The sequence below is a fragment of the Melanotaenia boesemani genome, chromosome 8 (assembly GCF_017639745.1).
Source record: "Melanotaenia boesemani isolate fMelBoe1 chromosome 8, fMelBoe1.pri, whole genome shotgun sequence".
Classification (NCBI taxonomy): Eukaryota; Metazoa; Chordata; class Actinopteri; order Atheriniformes; family Melanotaeniidae; genus Melanotaenia; species Melanotaenia boesemani.
This window is the reverse complement of record NC_055689.1, coordinates 7,245,620-7,264,754: the sequence shown is the minus strand read 5'-3', so window position 1 is coordinate 7,264,754 and position 19,135 is coordinate 7,245,620. Positions and strand designations below refer to the sequence as shown.

The window sequence follows — 19,135 nt, the reverse complement described above, 5'->3', positions numbered from 1 at the left end:
GACTCACAAACCTCTCTATCTGAAACAATCTCACTAATTAATAAATTCTCATCACTGTCGGATCACTCCATTAACTGGTCTAAGAGCACAGTTCTACCCATCAACTGTAGCTTTCAAAATCTACCCAGCATCACCTTACAATCAGGTAACTTTAGATACCTGGGTGTAAATATTCCCTCCAGGCTCTCAGAACTAACAAAGCTTAATCAAATTTACCTTCTTAAGATTATAAAAGATGATCTTGCTCGCTGGAAATCTTTACCCATTTCACTCATGGGTAGAGTTGCCACTATAAAAATGATGGTTCTACCCAAAATCAACTATTTGTTTTCTATGATTCCTTTGAAACCCCTTCCACCTGGTTTAAATCACTACAATTACACATCTCCTGATTTCTCTGGAAAAATAAACCTCCCCGGATCAGTTTAAAAACTTTACAGAAGACGAAAGATAGGGTAGGATTAGATCTGCCTAACTTTCAACATTACTTCCTAGCTAATAGGTTGCAATATGTCATAAGATGGCTCAAACCTATTCCACTAGATGACCTGTGGATAGACATAGAACAAACATTTTGTGACAATTTGGAAATTTCTATTCTTCCTATTTTCAGCTTAAGTATAAAAAAGCTAAAGTGCTTCAAAAGTGTCAACATCAGCACTTCTCTGACAGCCTGGTGGGAATTTCTCAAAAAAACCAACTCCTCAATAATACCATGTAAACTCACACCCATCTGGAACAATCCTGATTTTCTACTAAACAAAAATATGCAAAATTTTAGTCAATGGATTAACAAAGGAATTAAATACTTTCAACATATTATCCATAATAGAAACATTTTATCTTTTAATACACTCATCACAACATGGGATTAACAGCAACAGATTCTTAGAATATCAACAACTCAGAACCATAATACATAAAAAAAATCCCCCCCCTTCACCAAACAGACCTGGAACTTCCTCCAATGGTAGCAGATTTTATGGAAATGTGTACCCCAAAATTACTTTCAAAAATATACAGATTAATGTTAAAAATAGATTATTCAAATTCCCTACCTACTTCAAAAGTGGAGATAGATTTATCCATCAATCCTAGGTCAACCATTTTGGCTACAAATATGTCTTAATGCCTTTAATATGACAGACAGCCCAAATTTACAACTCATACAATACAAAGTCCTCCATAGAACGCATTACACAGGACAAAGGATGTTCAAGATGGGTCTTAATCACTCAGATATCTGCACACAGTGCACAGGTAACACAGCAGATGATTACCTACACGCTTTATGGCTCTGTGCACCTGTCCAAAAGTTCTGGAACAAGGTTTGTGAGGATTTATCAGCATGGGTTAGATGTAACATTCCTGCATGTCCTAAACTTTGTTTACTGGGTGACCTAAGTGACATCAATATAGACACTAACAAAGCACACATGGTCCTCACGGCCTTACGTATCGCAAAGGAAACAATTTTAGTGAACTGGAAGTCTAAAAACAATCTAAATATTGACCAGTACAGAAATCTCCTGTTGGATCACATCAGTCTAGAGACTCCATCGGCATCCATTAAACACCAATCAGTTAACTCTCAGTCTCCCTGGACCCCGCTGATTAGTCACATCATGTAGTGGGAAGGGGTGCTGAGATCTAGTCATTCCGTGGGGGTTGGGGGTGGGGCTGGTTGGGGGGCCTTGGGGGTCCATCGGCCCTGGCCATTTCTCTGGGTCAGTGGTCGGGGGGTCATTAGGTGGGAGCCTGTGTGTCTGACCGGATCTGGGGCATTGGTGGCCTGGGGGCTGGTGCCCCCTGGGTGCGGGCCGGGGGTTGACGGGGGGTCTGGGGCTCTCAGGGTCTGGCCTGGGGCTGGGTGGCTGGGTTGCTTTTGTGCTGTTGGGGTTCCCTGGGGACCGGGGGCTGCCTCCCTCCAGCTCGTGAGACCCTGCCTGGGCCTCGGGAGGGCTTGATCGCCCTGGGCATGCCATCGGGGTCGGCTTGTCCAAAGCCGGGCAGGTACCCTTGGGATTATGATGTGTCCGTAGGGGCGAAGGGAGGGGAAGGGGGGCGGCGGCGGTCCTGGTGGGCACTGGGGGGGATTAGGGCTCATGGGGGGTGGAGTCTGCTCTCCTTCTCGCTCTCTCCCCTCCCGCCGGGGGCTCCTTCGGGGTGGGTGGGGGCGCTGTGCCTTGGGCCTGACCAGGATATGTGTGTGCAACCTGGGGCTCTCAGGTCCCCTGGTGTGGTGGCGTGGGCTGCCGGGGGTGGGTGGGGGTCCGGAGTGCTGATGCGTTGGGCTCTGGGCCGGGCCGGGCCTGTGACCCTCTGCCCTCAGGTGGTCTTGGGGAGGCGGGGGCGCCTACAGCGTCCAGCTGAGGAGTTGGCTGCCTGGGAGAGAGATCTCTCTCTCGGTTGTGCCCCTCCCCGAGCCCCTCTTCTCTCCCGTCACCCCACATCATACACACCACACATATGGCTCTGTGGGGCGGGTGGAGGCGGTGGATTTGGCTGAGGGGTCCCCATTGCGGGATCCCCCGGTGGACCCCTGCGACTGCCTGCCCCACTAGATTTTAATCAGAACCTAGTCATCAATATACTTTTAGGGCCTCTGGGGGATGGGCACATGGGCTGTAGGTGGGCGGACAGGACACTTGTGGACATGTTCTTGTCCCTGGGGTGCCTAGCCTTGGTGTTGGGTTGGCGTGGCTGGCGGGGGTTTTGCCTGGGGCGGTCGGGTTCCTGGGCGGGGCTCTGCTGGGGGGAATAGGTGGCCCTTGGGCCGGTGGGGTGCCTGACCTCAGTGCGGCCCGCATCGTGGCTCCCAGCACCAGCTGGGCCTGCTCACCATCGCCCTGTGCTGCCCGGTGCCCCTGCCCCATCGCGCTAGGGGACTCCAGTCTGGTGCCCCTCTGCTCTGGTCTCGGTGGGCCGCTGCTCTGTCTGCTTTGGCCGCCCTGGGCTTGGTGCTCTGTGGACCTGCTGGGCCTTTGGGGCCTTGCGCTCCCCCCGTCCCCGCTGATGCTTCGGGGTGCGGCGTGATCACGCACATGTTGCATGGCCACACACGCACGTTCACACATGCATGCTCACAAACGTGCTGGTCTCTCCATTCAGTTCTGACTAGATGTTGCTGATGTTTGTCTGTTGGTACATTTTTCTGCAGGTACGATTGATGACTACTGTACTTTTTCATATCATCATTATCCTATTTTTTTATGTATCATGTAGTACTGTGGTAGTTTATATTGTTTTTTTGTGGTGTGTTTTAGGCAGCCTAGACAACTGTTATTTCCACATTTTAATCCTGTCCTTTTCTCCCTTTTTTTCCCTCTTCCTCAATCTCCCTGTCAGGTTCGGCACTGACATAAAGACTAAAGAAAATAAGATTACAATAAAAATAATAAAAAATATCAAGGGCAGCCATGTATATAACATGTCTCCCTTGGTAGAGCAAATCTGCCAAGCAAAATATGGCACACAGACCACCGATAAGTATTTTCGGATGCAGAACAGGGCTGGGTTAAAAAAAAATAAATAAAGAAATAAGAGGAGATGCTACATGATGCTAAACATCACCCTGGAATTTTATACAGACATGTTGCTGCCATCAGATTCACTAAGAATTCATATTTTCCATGAAACTGTAAAAATATCAGATGTTTTAACATCTGATATGTTGTTTATGGTATAGTGGGAATATAATATGAGTTAATGGGCAAATCATTACATTCACCTTTTTTTTAAAAAAAAAAAAATTACATTGCTAAACTTTTTTTTTTTTTTTTTTTTTAATTGTGGTTGTAATTTTAGTGCATACACATTTTCTTCCACATGACCCAGCCTTAGTGCCTCAAATACCTGAAATGTTTCCTCAGGGAAGGCTGAAGGGACAGAAATCCAAATTAGTATCCATCTGCAGCAGCTGAAACTAATGTCATCAGTAATGAGAATTCTCTTTTAAACAAACTTTTTAAGGGTTGAAACATATTTCACAAGTTAGAGGTCAAATAATAATTTGCATAATTTTGAGTTTAAGATCCCTTTTAAGAAAGAGAAAGAAAAACATTTTTGTGCACATTATGATGTGTCAGGGAGTGCAGACTGAACACACTTCTGAACTTGAGTCACATAAACCAGAAAACATCTCTTAACTGTTTTTTTCCGTTGCTGGTAAATACAGAAACTTACTGCATGGCCATGCAGCTGCAGACTGAAGCTAAAATAAACCAGAAAAAGATGGAAGATAATTATTATCAGAATCCGTTTAATTCTTTAGACGTGGAACATTTTCTCGTACAGCTGCTGGTGGAAATAATGAGGATTAAGTGAAGGTAACGATGAATGGTGGAGAGTCTTGATGCATCAGCATCATCGTCTCTCTCTCTCTCTCTCTCTCTCTCTCTCTCTCTCTCTACTGAAAAGTTCAGCGCTCTCGGTGATCATATCCACTGTATCTTTTCCCCTCATCAGGATGCACTGGCTCGCCTCTTACTATCTTACTTGGAAAGGGAAGAAAAGGTCTCTTTGTTGGCGCGGGCGCTCATTCATCCACCAGCTCACAGCAAAAGGAATAACTCACAGTCCGCCCGTACAATTTAGCCACATTCTGCTTTTTTAAATTTTTTAAATTTATTTACGCTTCCAAAGCACCAACTTTAAGGACCAAACAATGTAACACAGGGATTTGGGGGGGTGATGAAATCTATCTTTTGCGCTCTCACAGTGGAAATATCTGGGAGCGCGCGGACGTCCTCGGAATTAACTCCACCGTGTTTCCGCTGCTGCAACTTCTCACCGGGGAGCGGCTGGAGGCGCGGGTGCTGGAGAATCATCTGCCAAATTTAAGTTGAGTCAAAACAAGTTGGAAAGCGAAGCGAATGATTTGACTTTGTCGGATTTTGTTTGCGCCCTGCAAAATTAGTGGCATATTTTTTTTCCTCAAAAGCGCATCATTTAGTTCTTATAGCAAAATCAGGCGAGTGTCTTTATAGAGAACGTCATAAAAGAACTTATTTCTTTTGTGTGTTGCTTCCTGATGGGGTTTAAATGATCTGTTTCAACAATCCGAGACATCTGCGCGACTTTTTCCCGTCTGTAGCTTGATATTTGTCCTCCTCCCAGTCCGGAGAGAATGAGGTGTCGCTGGGTGAAGCATGAGCTGTCAGAGGATCAGTCATAAGCGGCTGTCTCTGCTGTGGGAGGGGGTGGCTCTCAGCCTCTGGCTCTGCTGCTGCGGCTGGACCTTCCAGGCTGGGGCCGCAGTAGCCGGACAGGGCGACGGCGCCCCCGCGTCCCTGGAGTGGCTGCTGTCGGATAAAGGGCCCTTCCACCAGTCGCTGGAGTTTACGGAGGCTCTGGAGAGGTACCAGCAGGGCTTCAACACCCGATACAAGATCTATAGGTAAGACCTAGTGTGTGTACTGTGTGTGTGAGTTTTGCGTCTGAGTCTTTGGGCTGTGTCGTTGCAATACATCAGATCATTGTACAAAAGTCTTGAGCCACCGCTCATTTCTTCATATTAAAAAATACATAAATAAATAAATAAATAAAATAATCTTGATCAATACTTATCTGAGCATATCTGAGCTCAGGCTGATTTCTTTTCCTGTCCTCTTTGTAGCTGACTTTTTTTTAAGAAATATATTTTTGTTTATTAAAATTACAGAGCCAAGATTAATTTAATGATAAGAAATATACCTAACACAGGGATGAACATTGTGTCAGTAACAGAGAATTTCTAAGATCAAGTTATTGGGTCCAATCATTCTGCACTTTGCTTCCAATTACACCTATACATAGATTTAATGATCAGTGATCAAATAGCATTGATCCAAACTGAAAATATTGATCAAACATAATGATATGTAAAACAGACATCACTTACATGAAGAAGTATTTACACTTTGTTTCACTTAGTTTAAAATGATAAGGAAAATATTATAAGTCAAAAACTTGGCACATTTCAGCATTATAGCATGTCCCAAAAACATGGCAAAACTGGATAATTGGAAGACAGAGCAAGACGTGTCAGGCCAAACCGGACCAGGTGAACTTGATCAGAAAGTGATGTGCTTAAAAAGCAGAGGCTGTCAAGAAGACATTCTTAAGGAAAGAAAACAAGGTGAAAAGGCTGAAGTGGGTCAAATCACAAAAGAAATGGACTGAAAGTCAGTGGTAACAGGTTTGATGGAGCAAGGAACCCTCCCCAGAATCTGGACCTCAACATTATTTTTGCAGCAGTGTTGGATCATCTGGGCAGAAAACAAGACAAAAGGCAGCGAACAGCCTCAAGAACTGATATATATATATATATATATATATATATATATATATATATATATATATATATATATATATGTATAGTAAGATAGATAGAGAGAGAGAGAGAGAGAGAGAGAGAGAGAGAGCGATAGATCCTTGATTCCAAGTGGAAATATATACATCTTTATCTATTTATGTTTGTACATTTCACTAAATCATTTCACTATTTTCCCATCTTCTTCTGTAAAACCTAAAGAATCATAGGTGGCTCAAAACCTTTGCAGAGTTATGAATACTAGCTGAGCCAGAAAGCAACTTATTAGTAAAAAAAAAGCTGTTGTAGTGTTTGTATGGAAAGCCTGCACTCTCAGGATTGCCCTCACAGGTATTACACCTGCACCAAATTAGTTGTGAGCTAATGAGCTAAACTGGAGCGGTGCAGAGTAATCTTTGCTCCTGTCGTCAAGTATCATGACAACAAACAGATCACATAACAAGATAACAGCAAACATTTATTCCTTGCTGGAATTATGCTTCAGATTTTTTACTTTTTATTTTCTGTGGTGGTGATGTGTGATTTCATGACAGGGGGTCCATCTTTTCAGTGAACTTCCTGCCTTTTGTCTAAAAATTCCTTCCCAGGAGCAGCTGTTATGGAGCATGTTGGGCTCTGCAGTTCAAAGCTGCCATCTTTCTGTATCTAATGCCATCAGACGGTTAATGTGTTCTGATATTTTGTCACTGTTCTTGCAGTCTTGTGGGATTTGGTTAAAGAGTTTCTCTTTTGTGGTGGCTGCTGCCAAGTGTTTAACCAAGTGGAAAAAATACTTAGTGTGCATCTATGGGCGAATAAATCAACCGCTCCATTATCCTTGCTCATGAATCTTTTAGGCTGTGGTGTTTATCTCTCAGTGACATCTGCACTGTGTTTATTTATTTTTGTCCAGTGAAAGTTCAACATCTGAAGAATCTCATGACTTAAGGCCTCTTTTTTTTCTATATTTTCATAAAATCACACCCAGTTAAAAAGACTGGGACAGCTGGGTCGCTGAAGCTGACCAACTTCATCTTCAGCTGTGCGACTCCTCTGCTCTTGAAGGTCTTTCATCCCACAGCCATCAGTCCTGTTTCCTGTAAGCTCACATGCTCACGTCAAGGGTTGGACTGTGGATTATGGCTTAAGGATTTTAAGGATGACACCGGAATGAAATCCAGCTGCCACAGAAACCTCCTGTAACAAGAAGTGACAAGATATTTTCTCTGCCTGATGTGACCTAATATTTAATGTCTTAGACATGATATCAGGAAAGGAATAAGCAGAGGAATCATTGACAGCAACTCTTTGTAAAATATCTTTGTAAAGTATACACTCTCAAAGAAAAAGTACATAATTGTACCTTTAGGGATACAAAGTTGTGTACCTGATATAGACTGTTGCTGTACCTCTGGTGGGTTTCGTTTAATTTAAATAGAAGAAATCTCTGTCTCCCATCACCGTCCAAATTAACAATAATGTCTTTTCCCTATCACATACACATTCACATGCAAAGGAATGCACTTGAGGTAACGATGGAGTCTGTGTATTACCCATCAATACTTTAACATTTGGTCTGTGGAAGCCTGGGCTCAAACTACTAACCTTCAGACTAGATGATGACCACTTTTCCTCCTGAGCTACAGTCTTCTTTAAAATGTAAAGGAGGACAATGTGAAACTCTCCTAATACTCACTTCTAATACTGTACCCTACATTTAGAAAGTGTAACATGCATAAATAATACACTGGCCAAAAAAAAGTTGCCGCCAAAAAAACGGTCCCACGTTTGGTTGGACTGCCTTTAACTTTGCGTTCGCTGTGGCTTTGTTTTGATAAGCTTCTGCAATGTCACAAGATTTATTTCCATCCTGTGATACATTCATTTTTCACCAAGATCTTGTGTTGAGAATAAGCAAAGCCTTCTCCAGCACATACCAAAGATTCTCAATGAGGTTCAGGTCTGGACTCTGTGGTGGCCAATTAGTGTGTGAAAGTGGTGTCTGCTTTTCCTTGAATAATCACAATCTGAGCCCGATGAATCCCAGCATTGTCATCTTGGAATATAGCCGTGCCATCAGGGAGGAAGGAATAACCTGCTCATTCAGTATATTCAGGTATCAGCTGACCTCGTTCTTTGGACACAATGTTGATGAACCTAGACCTGCAACTGCAGCAACCCCAGATCATAGACTTCCCCCACAGGCGTGTAGGCACTAGGCATGATGGCTGCATCCTTTCATCTACTTCTCTTCTTACCCTGATGCTCCCATCACTCTGGAACAGGGTAAATCTGGACTCATCAGACCACATGTCCTTCTTCCATTGCTCCACAGTCAAAATCTTTATGCTCCCCAGCAAACTTTCTCTCCAGTTAGCTTCTCAATAGTTTTTTATTTATTCATATTTTTAAGTAACCATGTACATGTGCATTATACCAGAGTTAGCCTTAGGCTACATCTGCAGTCCTCTAGCAGGACACACTAAAAAACATACAATAACCATAAATGGTTACACCCCCCAACCCACCCAGACACAAACACACATTTATTCAGCACAATAAGAAAATACAAAAGTTGAAAATTAGAGAGACATAAGTTAGTGGTTACAGCTTTGGGTGAACAGTTTCAGTTCAGATTTAAAACAGTTTATGGAGCCGCATCTCTTTATATTGTCACTTAGCACATTCCACTGTGTAGTGGCTGTGAAGTTTTCTTATGGCTGCACAGCTGTTCAGTCCCACTCCCTTAAGTTCCCTTCACATTGTTCATTTGAAAATGTTTTTACTTTCACTATTAAACATACTCCTGAGTTCTACTGGTGTTTTTCTTCAGTCTCATTTCAACAAACATTCAAATGATCACTGATTACAATCATTTGAGAATTTTTCTGACCAGATTTCTTCAAGACGATGGTTCCTCACTATCCTTCAAGTTTTTAATAATGCGTTGGACAGTTCTGAACCCAGTTTAAGTAGTTTCAGCATCTCCGTAGATGTTTTCTCTGCTTTATGCCAATGATTTGACCCTTCTTAAACAGACTAACATCTTTTCCATGATCACAGGATGTGTCTAAAGAAGCTCCTCACTGCATCAGTTGGGGTTAAAGAATTTGTTGCCAGCTGAAAGATCATCACTCACGCAGTATTAGTCCAATAGGAGGCTCCAACATATTTGCTTAGTTAAAAATATAGTGTTCCCACGTGGTGAATGGGTTACACACTATAAAGTCTAGGAACCAGTGATTTTTTATAGACTCTGTTGCAAAAAAGTCAAACAGAAAAAACATGGTTTGACCAACGCTAATAGTTTTGAAACTCAACATTTGGTCTGATAATTATTTTTACTTCAACTACAACCCGAACCATGTTACAGAAATGTTCCTGTAATTTCTTTAAGTAGGCTTCAGGAATAGTTCTCTAGACTTGAATGACTTCAATAATGCTTCAGTAATGTTGAAGTCTCCATTCTGGGGAGGATTCATCCCTCCATCAGACCTGTTCCCATGTGGAATACTTCAGCCTTTTCTCCCCATTTTCCTTCCTTAATAATGGCTTCCTGACAGCTGCTACAGGCTTCAGTGAACAGTAGATGGATCCACTGAAGGTCCAGATGCCAGATTTTTTTTCCCATTTCTTAAACATCATCTACTGTAGATAGTTCTTTTGAGGCCTGAGGTTGTTTTCTAAGCTGTCTGTTAGCCTGTGTGTAAAACACGTATGTATCCCTTGAGTTTGGTTTTATTTTAGGTTTCTGTGATTCACATGTCATTTGTTCAATTTCACACAAAAAAACTCCACTGAAAAATAGTCAAGTAAAATTTTGTCCCAACAAAAGACCCTTGGCATACCTGGATAACTATTATTTGAAATGATTACAAGCAAATCTTACTATGGAAGTAAAAGCGACACAAGACTGTATGTCAGCAAAGCTTGCCAAAGGGATTAAGATGCTATTCCTTCCCTCTGACCGCTATAATAACTGTAACACCATTGTTACCATGTCGTAGCGTGTGAGCTGTCAGTTTGCTCCCCTTAATGCCTCCTTTTTAAGTTTTCCCTTCATTACTTAAAATTCATTCCATCGCCGCTGATTGTTGTCTTTACCTACAGCAAGCCCTCATGTTTACAAAAGCTCCACTTTCTGCATCTCTTCTGTTTTCCACATATGTATTCTGATGGGATCGCTGCAGGCTAAACGCCCATCTGTTCAGCAGAGATGGACACTCAGCCTGTCCTCTCGTTACGATGATTGCCTGTAATGACACACTCCACACTGTCCCAATTCCCCAATTATTTCTCTGCTGGTCGTTTTTCTCATGGCAGTGATTTGATGGCCTCCCTGAAGCAGAGACAGGTACAGAGAGCAGCAGGCTATGCTGTGCAGTTCGGCCAGACTTGTGTCCAAAGGGCAAGAGATGCCAAATGGTGGCAGCTGATGATGTGTGGCCTTATTTTTCTGTTTTACTCCTTTGTGTAACGGCAGTCTCAGCTTTTTGCATCTCAACAAGTTTTGTTGCAGGATTTCTGTAAAACTGTGTTAAAAGTGTCTTAGTGAGGTACTGGAACTCTGTAGAGCAGGGGTGCCCAAGTCCGGTCCTTGAGAGCTGCTATCCCGTAACTTTTAGACGCATCCCTTCTCCAACACACCTGAATCAAATGGCTGAATTCCCTCATTCAGCTCTGCAGAGGCCTGGTAACAAGACATTTATTTGATTCGGGTGCATGTTGGAGAAGAGATTCATCTAAAAGTTGCAGGGTAGTAACTCTTGAGGACTGGACTTGAGCACCCCTGCTGCACTGCAGCCCTAATGGCTGTGGTGTAAGCCCTGGCCTGCCCGGACCTGGGCTGTCCCTGTGGTGGCAGCTTCTGTGGTCATGGTGGCTCCTGGTGTGGACGGATCCCTAAGATAGTGTTTACTCACAGTAGTGTCAGGCCAGATTATATTGTTTGGGTGTGTGTGTGTGTGTGTGTGTGTGTGTGTGTGTGTGTGTGTGTGTGTGTGTGTGTGTGTGTGTGTGTGTGTGTGTGTGTGTGTGTGTGTGAGGTGTGGATTTGTATGTTCTTTTCAGTTTGCAAACATCGTTTTTGTGTGCATTTTATTATGTGAAGAAGTTTTCCCTACTTATGTGTGGAAAGTACTTTATAAATAACATTTGATTTGATTTAGAGGAAATTTTTTAATTATCAAGAGATGAATAAAAAAAAAACTAGAATCACAAACATTTGCTTAGGGGGAAATATGATTTGGATAATCACCAAAAAATTGATTACAATGTGTTATTATTCACATTTTTCTGATTTACACAATCTAAAACAACCTGAACACCTGAATCTGTGATCAAGTGGTTGCTAAGACTGAAGTCACAGAGCTAATAATGTGAAACATACTCATTTTTAACTGTCTTGTAATAATCAAGAGTGCTTGAAGTTTGCAAGTATCAGTACCCCTGTCATGTTTTACCCAAACATAAAGCCACTGCCAGAAGCTGAATACATTTTCTTGGAGTATTAGAGAAAAAAACAAGCTGTCTTCTGTTCAAAGGCCAAAAATATGCTCACCACCAGACCTGAACACATTTCTTATTAAATAAAACAAGAAAAAGAGAGAGAGGGAGACTGGAGGCTAACCAGCTGCTGAGGACGAGGCTTCAGGTTGCTATGAAAATGAATTGGCTGCTATCAAGAGCACAAAAAACAGAAAGTGAATAGAGGTGAAATTCATCCACTGAAATTACTATCTAATTTCTGCTAAAAAAAAAAAAAAAAAGGACAGCACCAAGCCAAAATATGTCACTAATTTCTGGATGACTGTGACTCAGTGATATCGCAACCACTTTTTTGATGTTTCTCATTCTTTATTTTATACCGTTGAGTCAGTATCAGATGAAACATGTCCTCCAGTCCACATGACTATCAACTATTTCTGCATTCTCTTAAGTATTGGAGAATGAAGTCTCTTACAGCGTTTTGTTATTAACATGTTTGTACTGCTTTCTCCCATTTTTGCTTACCAGATTTCTCAACATCTTTTATTGTTTTATGACTGTTTGTTATTAATTGTTTGTTGTTGTCTTCTCCATATAATTTTCGCTATTTTCATTCTTCAAAAAAAAAAATGTGTCCAGCTCCTGGTTTTGTCTGAACTAGTGGTTATCTATCCTGGCCAATGACTTAAAGCTAATAATTTAATAGCAGAACTTGGTGACTAGTTTTAAATAATAAGAGCAGCACAAAGAGTAATGAAATAGCAAAAGCAATGTGTAGCAGAAGAAAGCAAAACTAATATAAAATGCAAAGACCAATGCAGAAAGCAACAGAAATGTTAATAGCAAAGGTCGTTGAGAAATAGGAAAATAAAAGCAATATATTAAAAGCTAAAGTACATAAGAAATAGTGAAAATAATGTAGTAATTATTGAGGCAAATACATAAATAACAAAAGTAATAGCGCTCCTAGATTTTTATATGTATGGAGCAGCGGTAGCTTGGATCGTAGGGTCCACCCCCACCATAAAGGCTACCTTCCTTAAACATAAATGAATAAATAATGCAAAATGATCAAATACAATAAAATCAATAAGTCACACTGTGCCTGCTTGTATCTGGTAGGTAGTCTGTCAGCACCAAGCGGCAACCTCCGCCTGTAAAATGTGAAGTCTATGCGCGAATATCTCGACTCTAAGCAGGCAGCTTTGGAAGAAATGAAAGATAATTTGGTCATTTCTTTAAAGCGTTAGCAGGTTGGGGGGTTAATGGCCAACACGCCCCCTCCACTGGTATGAAGGTGTATCAGTGCACCTGCAATAGATAAGTTGTACATCTGTGAATCTCTGGAACAACAAATAGATCCATTCAGAGCAAATATTTTCATGGAAGGCTTTCCTTATTTCAGTAAAACATTGTGCAAAACCTGGATCAGCAGTGGTTCAGTGGTAGAGCATGTCATCCAATGACTGGAAGGTTAGGTGTTCGTATCCCCCAGTCGATGTGCTGTTGTGTCCTTGGGCAAGACGCTTCACCCTTCATGCTTCCAGTGGCCGTGCTGGTGTACAGATGTTCACTTTGTACATTGGCTGCCACGTTTCTGTCAGTCTGCCCCAGGGCAGCTGTGTACCAGATCTCCATTAAGTATGAATGAGGAGTGAATAAATACTGTAAAAGCGCTTTGGGTTCCTTGAAAAGAGATGTATAAATCTAATCCGTTCTGAAGATTATGTGGTAAAAGAATCAACATTTTAAACCATACATGCTGAAAATATTTGGTGTAATATGAAACCTACAAAGAAGGCCTGAAAATATTATCCGCACAGCTACAGGCGACAAGGAAATGAGCAAATGTCTGTCTTCCCGTGCTTTGTTGTGTTTCCAGGGAGTTTGGTCGATGGAAGGTCAACAGTCTGGCGGTGGAGAAGCGAGACAGTTTTGGTGGCAGCAGCGGTTTGGCTCTACCCCTCGACCCTGACTTCATGCACACTATCCGCCAGCTGGGGAGGCGGCCAACCCTCCAGATGATTACAGAAAGTCTAATCAAGAAATATGGCACCCACCTTCTTCTTTCTGCCACTCTGGGAGGTACAGAGAGCACGATTAGCTTCAAAGCAAGCTCGATTCGCATTGCTTCTAATGTGATTTTGTCCTATTTTTTTCAGCATATGGGGTACTGATTTTACCGTCTGTTGCTTCCCAAGCGACAGAGCACATAATTCCTCTTTCTGGATGAGTGTAGGTTGGTTCACAAAAGACATCAAATCACTGTAGTTTAGCAAACAACAAATAATCTGAAGAAAGGAGTGAAAATAAATGTTTGACATGTTTGTTTTGCTGTTGAAACAGCTTTATCACTCCACAATATATGTCAGTAATATATTTATTTGCAATAAGCATTTATTTTCCTGTCATAAAATTCCACTTAATTAGAGGCTGTTTTGAAAAGTAAAAAGCTGTAAAAGAAAAATGAAACAGATTTGGTTTAAAAGGGCTATAGGACACTGACTGAATTTGGAGTGCCTACAGCTTATATAATAACCAAAAGACTGCAGACAAAAAAAAAACATATTAGCCTCTCCTCTGAAAGAAAACTGTTATGTAATAAAGTTGAATTGATGCTTTACGTGGACATTTAGCTTTGTGTTTCTTTGGAGTCTTTTTTAATGCTGTTTAAAAGTTCCATTTGCTTATTATCTCCTGTGCTTAGATCATTTGACAAAGACCTTGAGTGGTTGTGGGAATTGACTTCAGCTTGTCAGAAAAAAAAGGCAGAAATCGTGTGAGGCCAAAGCAGACAGATCCCTCAACAAAACATGCACCTTGGCCCCACAGCACCACTTTTGGCTTCCAGTTCTCTCCCAGAAAATCAATGTTTTCTTTCTGTCATTTTTACAACTCTCACTTGTAACCATTTTAGAAAGCGATGACAGAAAATGTCAGCCAGTCATCAGGGAAGATGAATTAGAGTGGGTGGTTAGGTTTGTAGAAAGCCCAAATAACTTGTCGTTAAACGATATTACACCTTTTACTAGCTTTTTTTTTTTTTTTTTTCTGTCTTAGTAAAATACCTATTTGGCACAGTTCAATTTAAATACCAGAGATAGCAGTATAACAGTTCCCTTTTACAACATGAACTTAGAGCTATTTTCATTGCAGCTGTTGTCAGGGCACATCCTCCTCTGTTTTATTCCTAATCTAACCAGTCTTGTGGATCTGTGCTTTCATTCAAACACACAATACTTTTTAAATCAAATCACACTAAATCACCCTTAAAACACATAATTATGCCTATAATGCTGCATGTACCATATTTGATGCATCCAGTTTCTTAATCCTTTTGCATCACTTTGTGGTAAAAACCACACAAAAACCTGTTGGACACAATATGATACTTGTCTTCTGCCCACTGATGGAAACAGTAATAATACAATAACGCACTTCAATAATTTGACATATCACACTGTAATAAATGGTTAAGCTTTGAAACTTTCCATTTCCAAGGTTTAAAGAATGCAGCATAATTTGAAGCTGAAGTTGGGAAAAAATTAGGATGATGAGGCTGAATAATTTTACTTCGAGCTGGGCTCTTCTGTATACCAACGTATTCTAGAGTTATTTGACTACAGTTATGAGTCAAATGTGACTCCATCCATGTGGTGCATTCACACTGGCACTGTTTGGTCCACTTTAAATAAACCCTGGTCCACTTCCACGGATAGCACAGTTTATTTAGAGCAGTGTGAACAAACTCCGGTGCAGACCAAATAAGCAAACTCTGGTCCGCTTGAAAACTGCGGCTCTCAGTTTGCTTGCAAATGAATGTTGTGCAGTGTGAAAGCGAACTGGCCGTCCAGTGACCCAAAGAGAGGAACTGATGTAGGACATGCACGTGGTGCCCTATGATGCGCCCTGTGTGACACTGTCCAGGCGGTTTGGTCAGCTTGATTTAGATATTTAAATAAATGGTCTTAATTAATTTCAAAATTATGTTTTTTTTTTTCCCATAAAATGCTTCCCTAAGGTTAGGATGAAAAAACATCAAATTTAACAGTTTAGAAATCATTAAAGATATAATCAGATAACATATTTGATATTTTTATAAACTAATAAGACAATTTTTACAGGCTAACTACACTTTGTGCCTCCGAGGCAAAAAATAATGTGGATATAACTGTTCCTCAGATAATGCCAGGGGATGGATGTGTTTACCCATCTATTCATGCAACAGCTATCATTTTCTCTCCTCAGTGCAGAGCAGATGTTTAGGTGCAGGAACAAATGCGGCCCTGCACGCAGTGACGGTCTGTCAGTGGTAGCTGTGAGGGAGCAGTTTGAGAATCAAGCCAATTACAGTGGATAGATGTGTTTGGACTAAAGGCTTTGACTTGCTGTTGAAGAAAAGGTAGGATGTGAGTTTGCTGTCACTGAGACCTGAGGAGAAAAAAAAACTCTCAATAAGTCAGCCTTTAAGAAAACTAAAAGCTCACGCTGTGGTGAGTGTGGTAAGCTTCACACTTTTCAGGTGTAAAAATGGGATTGTAGCTTTAGAGAATCATCAGACATGCTGGAGGGGGTTTCAGTTTCAAAGCTGTAGCCTTCATTCATTTGTATACTTCAACCATCTTGTTGAAAAACCACAATGAGTGAATAAAACTGAATATTTTCTCATATTTCTGCTGATTGTGTTGAATTTTTTTTGTCTTTAAATGAAGCAGCACTAAGATGTGCTTTGTTTTTAATGCGATTTTTGCCCATTTTCATTTAGATAATTAAAATACTTAAGACAACCTAATCAGTTGTCTTCAATAACCTCTCTTTATTCATGAGGAGTTTAATAGATGCAGAGACCTTGTTTGTGCCTTTTGCTGCTATCAGCCAAACCATCAGTTTCCCCCAAAGCACTTCATCACTGCTGCGCTTTTCTGTCTGAAAAGATCCTAATGAAAGGTGATTAGTGCGGCTCCGTCAGAGCTAATGAACCTCTCTGCCTGACTGTCACCAGGGGAGGAATCTCTGACAATATTTGTGGACAAAAGGAAGCTGAGCCTGGAGTCTTCGCCCACGGGGGCCGATGGCAGCAGCAGGAAGTCTAACACTACGGGCGCAGTGACTCTGGAAGCCCTCCACCAGCTGGCTGCTTCCTATTTTACAGACCGAGAGGGCACCCTGCGCAGGCTTCACCACCTCCAGATTGCATCCACTGCCATTCGGGTATGTCAAAGCATTGAGTGGAACACTACATAGTCACTGCTTTAAAGGAAGCTGTGTTGCTCTCCTGAAGCATTCAGTAAGTTGGCTGGTTTATCTGATCTCTTAAACTTATTTAATGTGAATGAATTAAGTACTCAAGGGAGGAAAATGACTTTAGACCTTGTCAACTGACCCACTATAAAAACATAAAATGTCAGTTTGACTCAGATGACTCACATGTTTTCTGAGAGAATTTAAGCTGCTGACTTTTTAGATTTTGTTTATTTTGCTTTGCAGCCCAGTCTCACCAGAAAATGTGTACTAGGCACATTTTTCCACTTGTCAAAAACAAAACAGTGTCACAGTAATGGTGGATGATGAAAGACCCCTGGGACGTTCCTTCTGTAAGGCAATATTCACATGAAATGACAGGAATAAGTAAAATGCAAATGCAAAGACTCAATATTCAGTTTCCAACAGTCCCAGAACTTCTATGTATGGCCCTCTCATCATTTTATAGTACATTTTAAAAGTGCTGATTACAGCAGTTTTCCTGCAAAGATTTTCTTCAAAACAGGCATCTACACTCATCGGCCACTTTATCAGATTGGCCTTGCTAGTCTGAGGTTAGACCCGTTTTTCCTTCAGAACTGCCTTCATTCTTGGTGTCATAGATTCAACAAGATGTTGGAAACATGCCTCAGAGATTTTGCTCCATATTGACATGACAGCATCACACAGTTGCTGCTCATTCATGATGACAATCTCTCGTTCCACCACAACCCAAAGCTGCTCTATTGCAGTGGTTCCCAACCTATTTTCTCTGAAGACCTCCTTCATGCAACTAGTGAAAAGCTGTGAACCCCCCGGCCGCCCCGCATTGAAACCATGTTTGGTTTTATGCTTTCATTAGCTAGCTCTAAAAATGATGCATTCTGGCTGACTCCTTTTCTTTGATAAAACCAAAGCTAAGGTAATTATCAACATATGGCGTTACCTTTTTGCACTGTGGTGTTTCTCAGATATGTCTCATTAATGAAAAGGAGCAAAGTAATGTTTTCAGCTGTCCTCTCAAAACACTGGTTCCATGTGAATGAAATACTCAAATGATTAAGAAAAAAAGCAATGAAAAAAAAAAAGAAAACTTAGTGAATACACTTCAACTCATTGCTGTGTGTACATGGTGTTACTTTAAATCACACTGGCTCTGAATAGTCAAAACCTCAGCAACCCACAGTGGTCTTTGGGGGACGCTCTTGGGGACCTCAGGTTGGAAACCATTGCTCTACTGGTTTGAGCTCTGGTGCTGTGGAAGCCGTTGGAGTCCAGTGAACTCATTGTCATGCTTAAGAAAGCAGTTGGAGATGATATGAGCTCTGTGACATGGTGTATTATCCTGCTTGAAAAAGCCATCAGAAGATGCTAAACTGTGGTCATAAAGGGATGGACATGGTCAGCAACAATACTCAGTTAACCTGTGGTGGTTAAACCAGACCGTGTTGGTACTAAGGGGCCCAAAGTGGGCCAAGAAAATACCCCCCACACCATTACACCAGCAGCAGCCTAAACCATTGATACAAGTCAGAATGGATCCATGTTTTCATGAGCCTACCATCTGAATGTGGAGTTGAAATGGAGACTCATCAGACCAGCCGCATTTCTCCATCTTCTATTGTCCAGTGTTGGTGAGTCTGTGTGAATTGTAGCCTCAGTGTCCTGTTCTTAGCTGACAGGAGGCACCTGGTGTGGTCTTCTACCGCTGTAGCCCCTTGAATCTTAAATGTTAATTTTTATTATTATCATTTATTTATTTGATTAATTAATTTGTTCATTGCCAAATTGTCACATAACTGCTGGTCCGGATGAGAAAAACAAAAAAAGGAGATAGAGGAGAGAAGGAAAGAGTAAAGAAAAAAAAACAGAGAGAGGGAAACAAAAGGTAAAAAAACAGCCACGACTGTACAATCAAACCAGAAATGCCAGACAACCAGCTGCTACACCAGCAAAGAAACAGTAAATATCTTAAGGCCTCTAAGAAAACACAGCAGACAATCATCAGGAGCACCTGCAGAGAGACTGTTTAATTAATTTAATTATATTTAAATCAGAATAATATTTAATTTAGGTTATTTTTAATACAACCAAACGTGTGGGGACCATGAAAAC

The 19,135-nt window shown here is 41.4% G+C and overlaps 1 protein-coding gene across 1 annotated transcript in view; it reads left to right on the top strand.

Annotated features, from left to right (window-relative positions):
* Positions 1–4,494: 4,494 nt before the first annotated feature.
* LOC121643895 (BMP/retinoic acid-inducible neural-specific protein 3-like) overlaps positions 4,495–19,135 on the top strand; it is a 38,072-nt gene continuing 23,431 nt past the window's right edge. Inside the window, exons 1-3 of the mRNA XM_041991491.1 lie at positions 4,495–5,398; positions 13,662–13,864; positions 16,782–16,990. Of these exons, the coding sequence (XP_041847425.1) occupies positions 5,151–5,398; positions 13,662–13,864; positions 16,782–16,990 (660 nt within the window). The 5' untranslated portion in view covers positions 4,495–5,150. The remainder of the gene's footprint in view (positions 5,399–13,661; positions 13,865–16,781; positions 16,991–19,135) is intronic.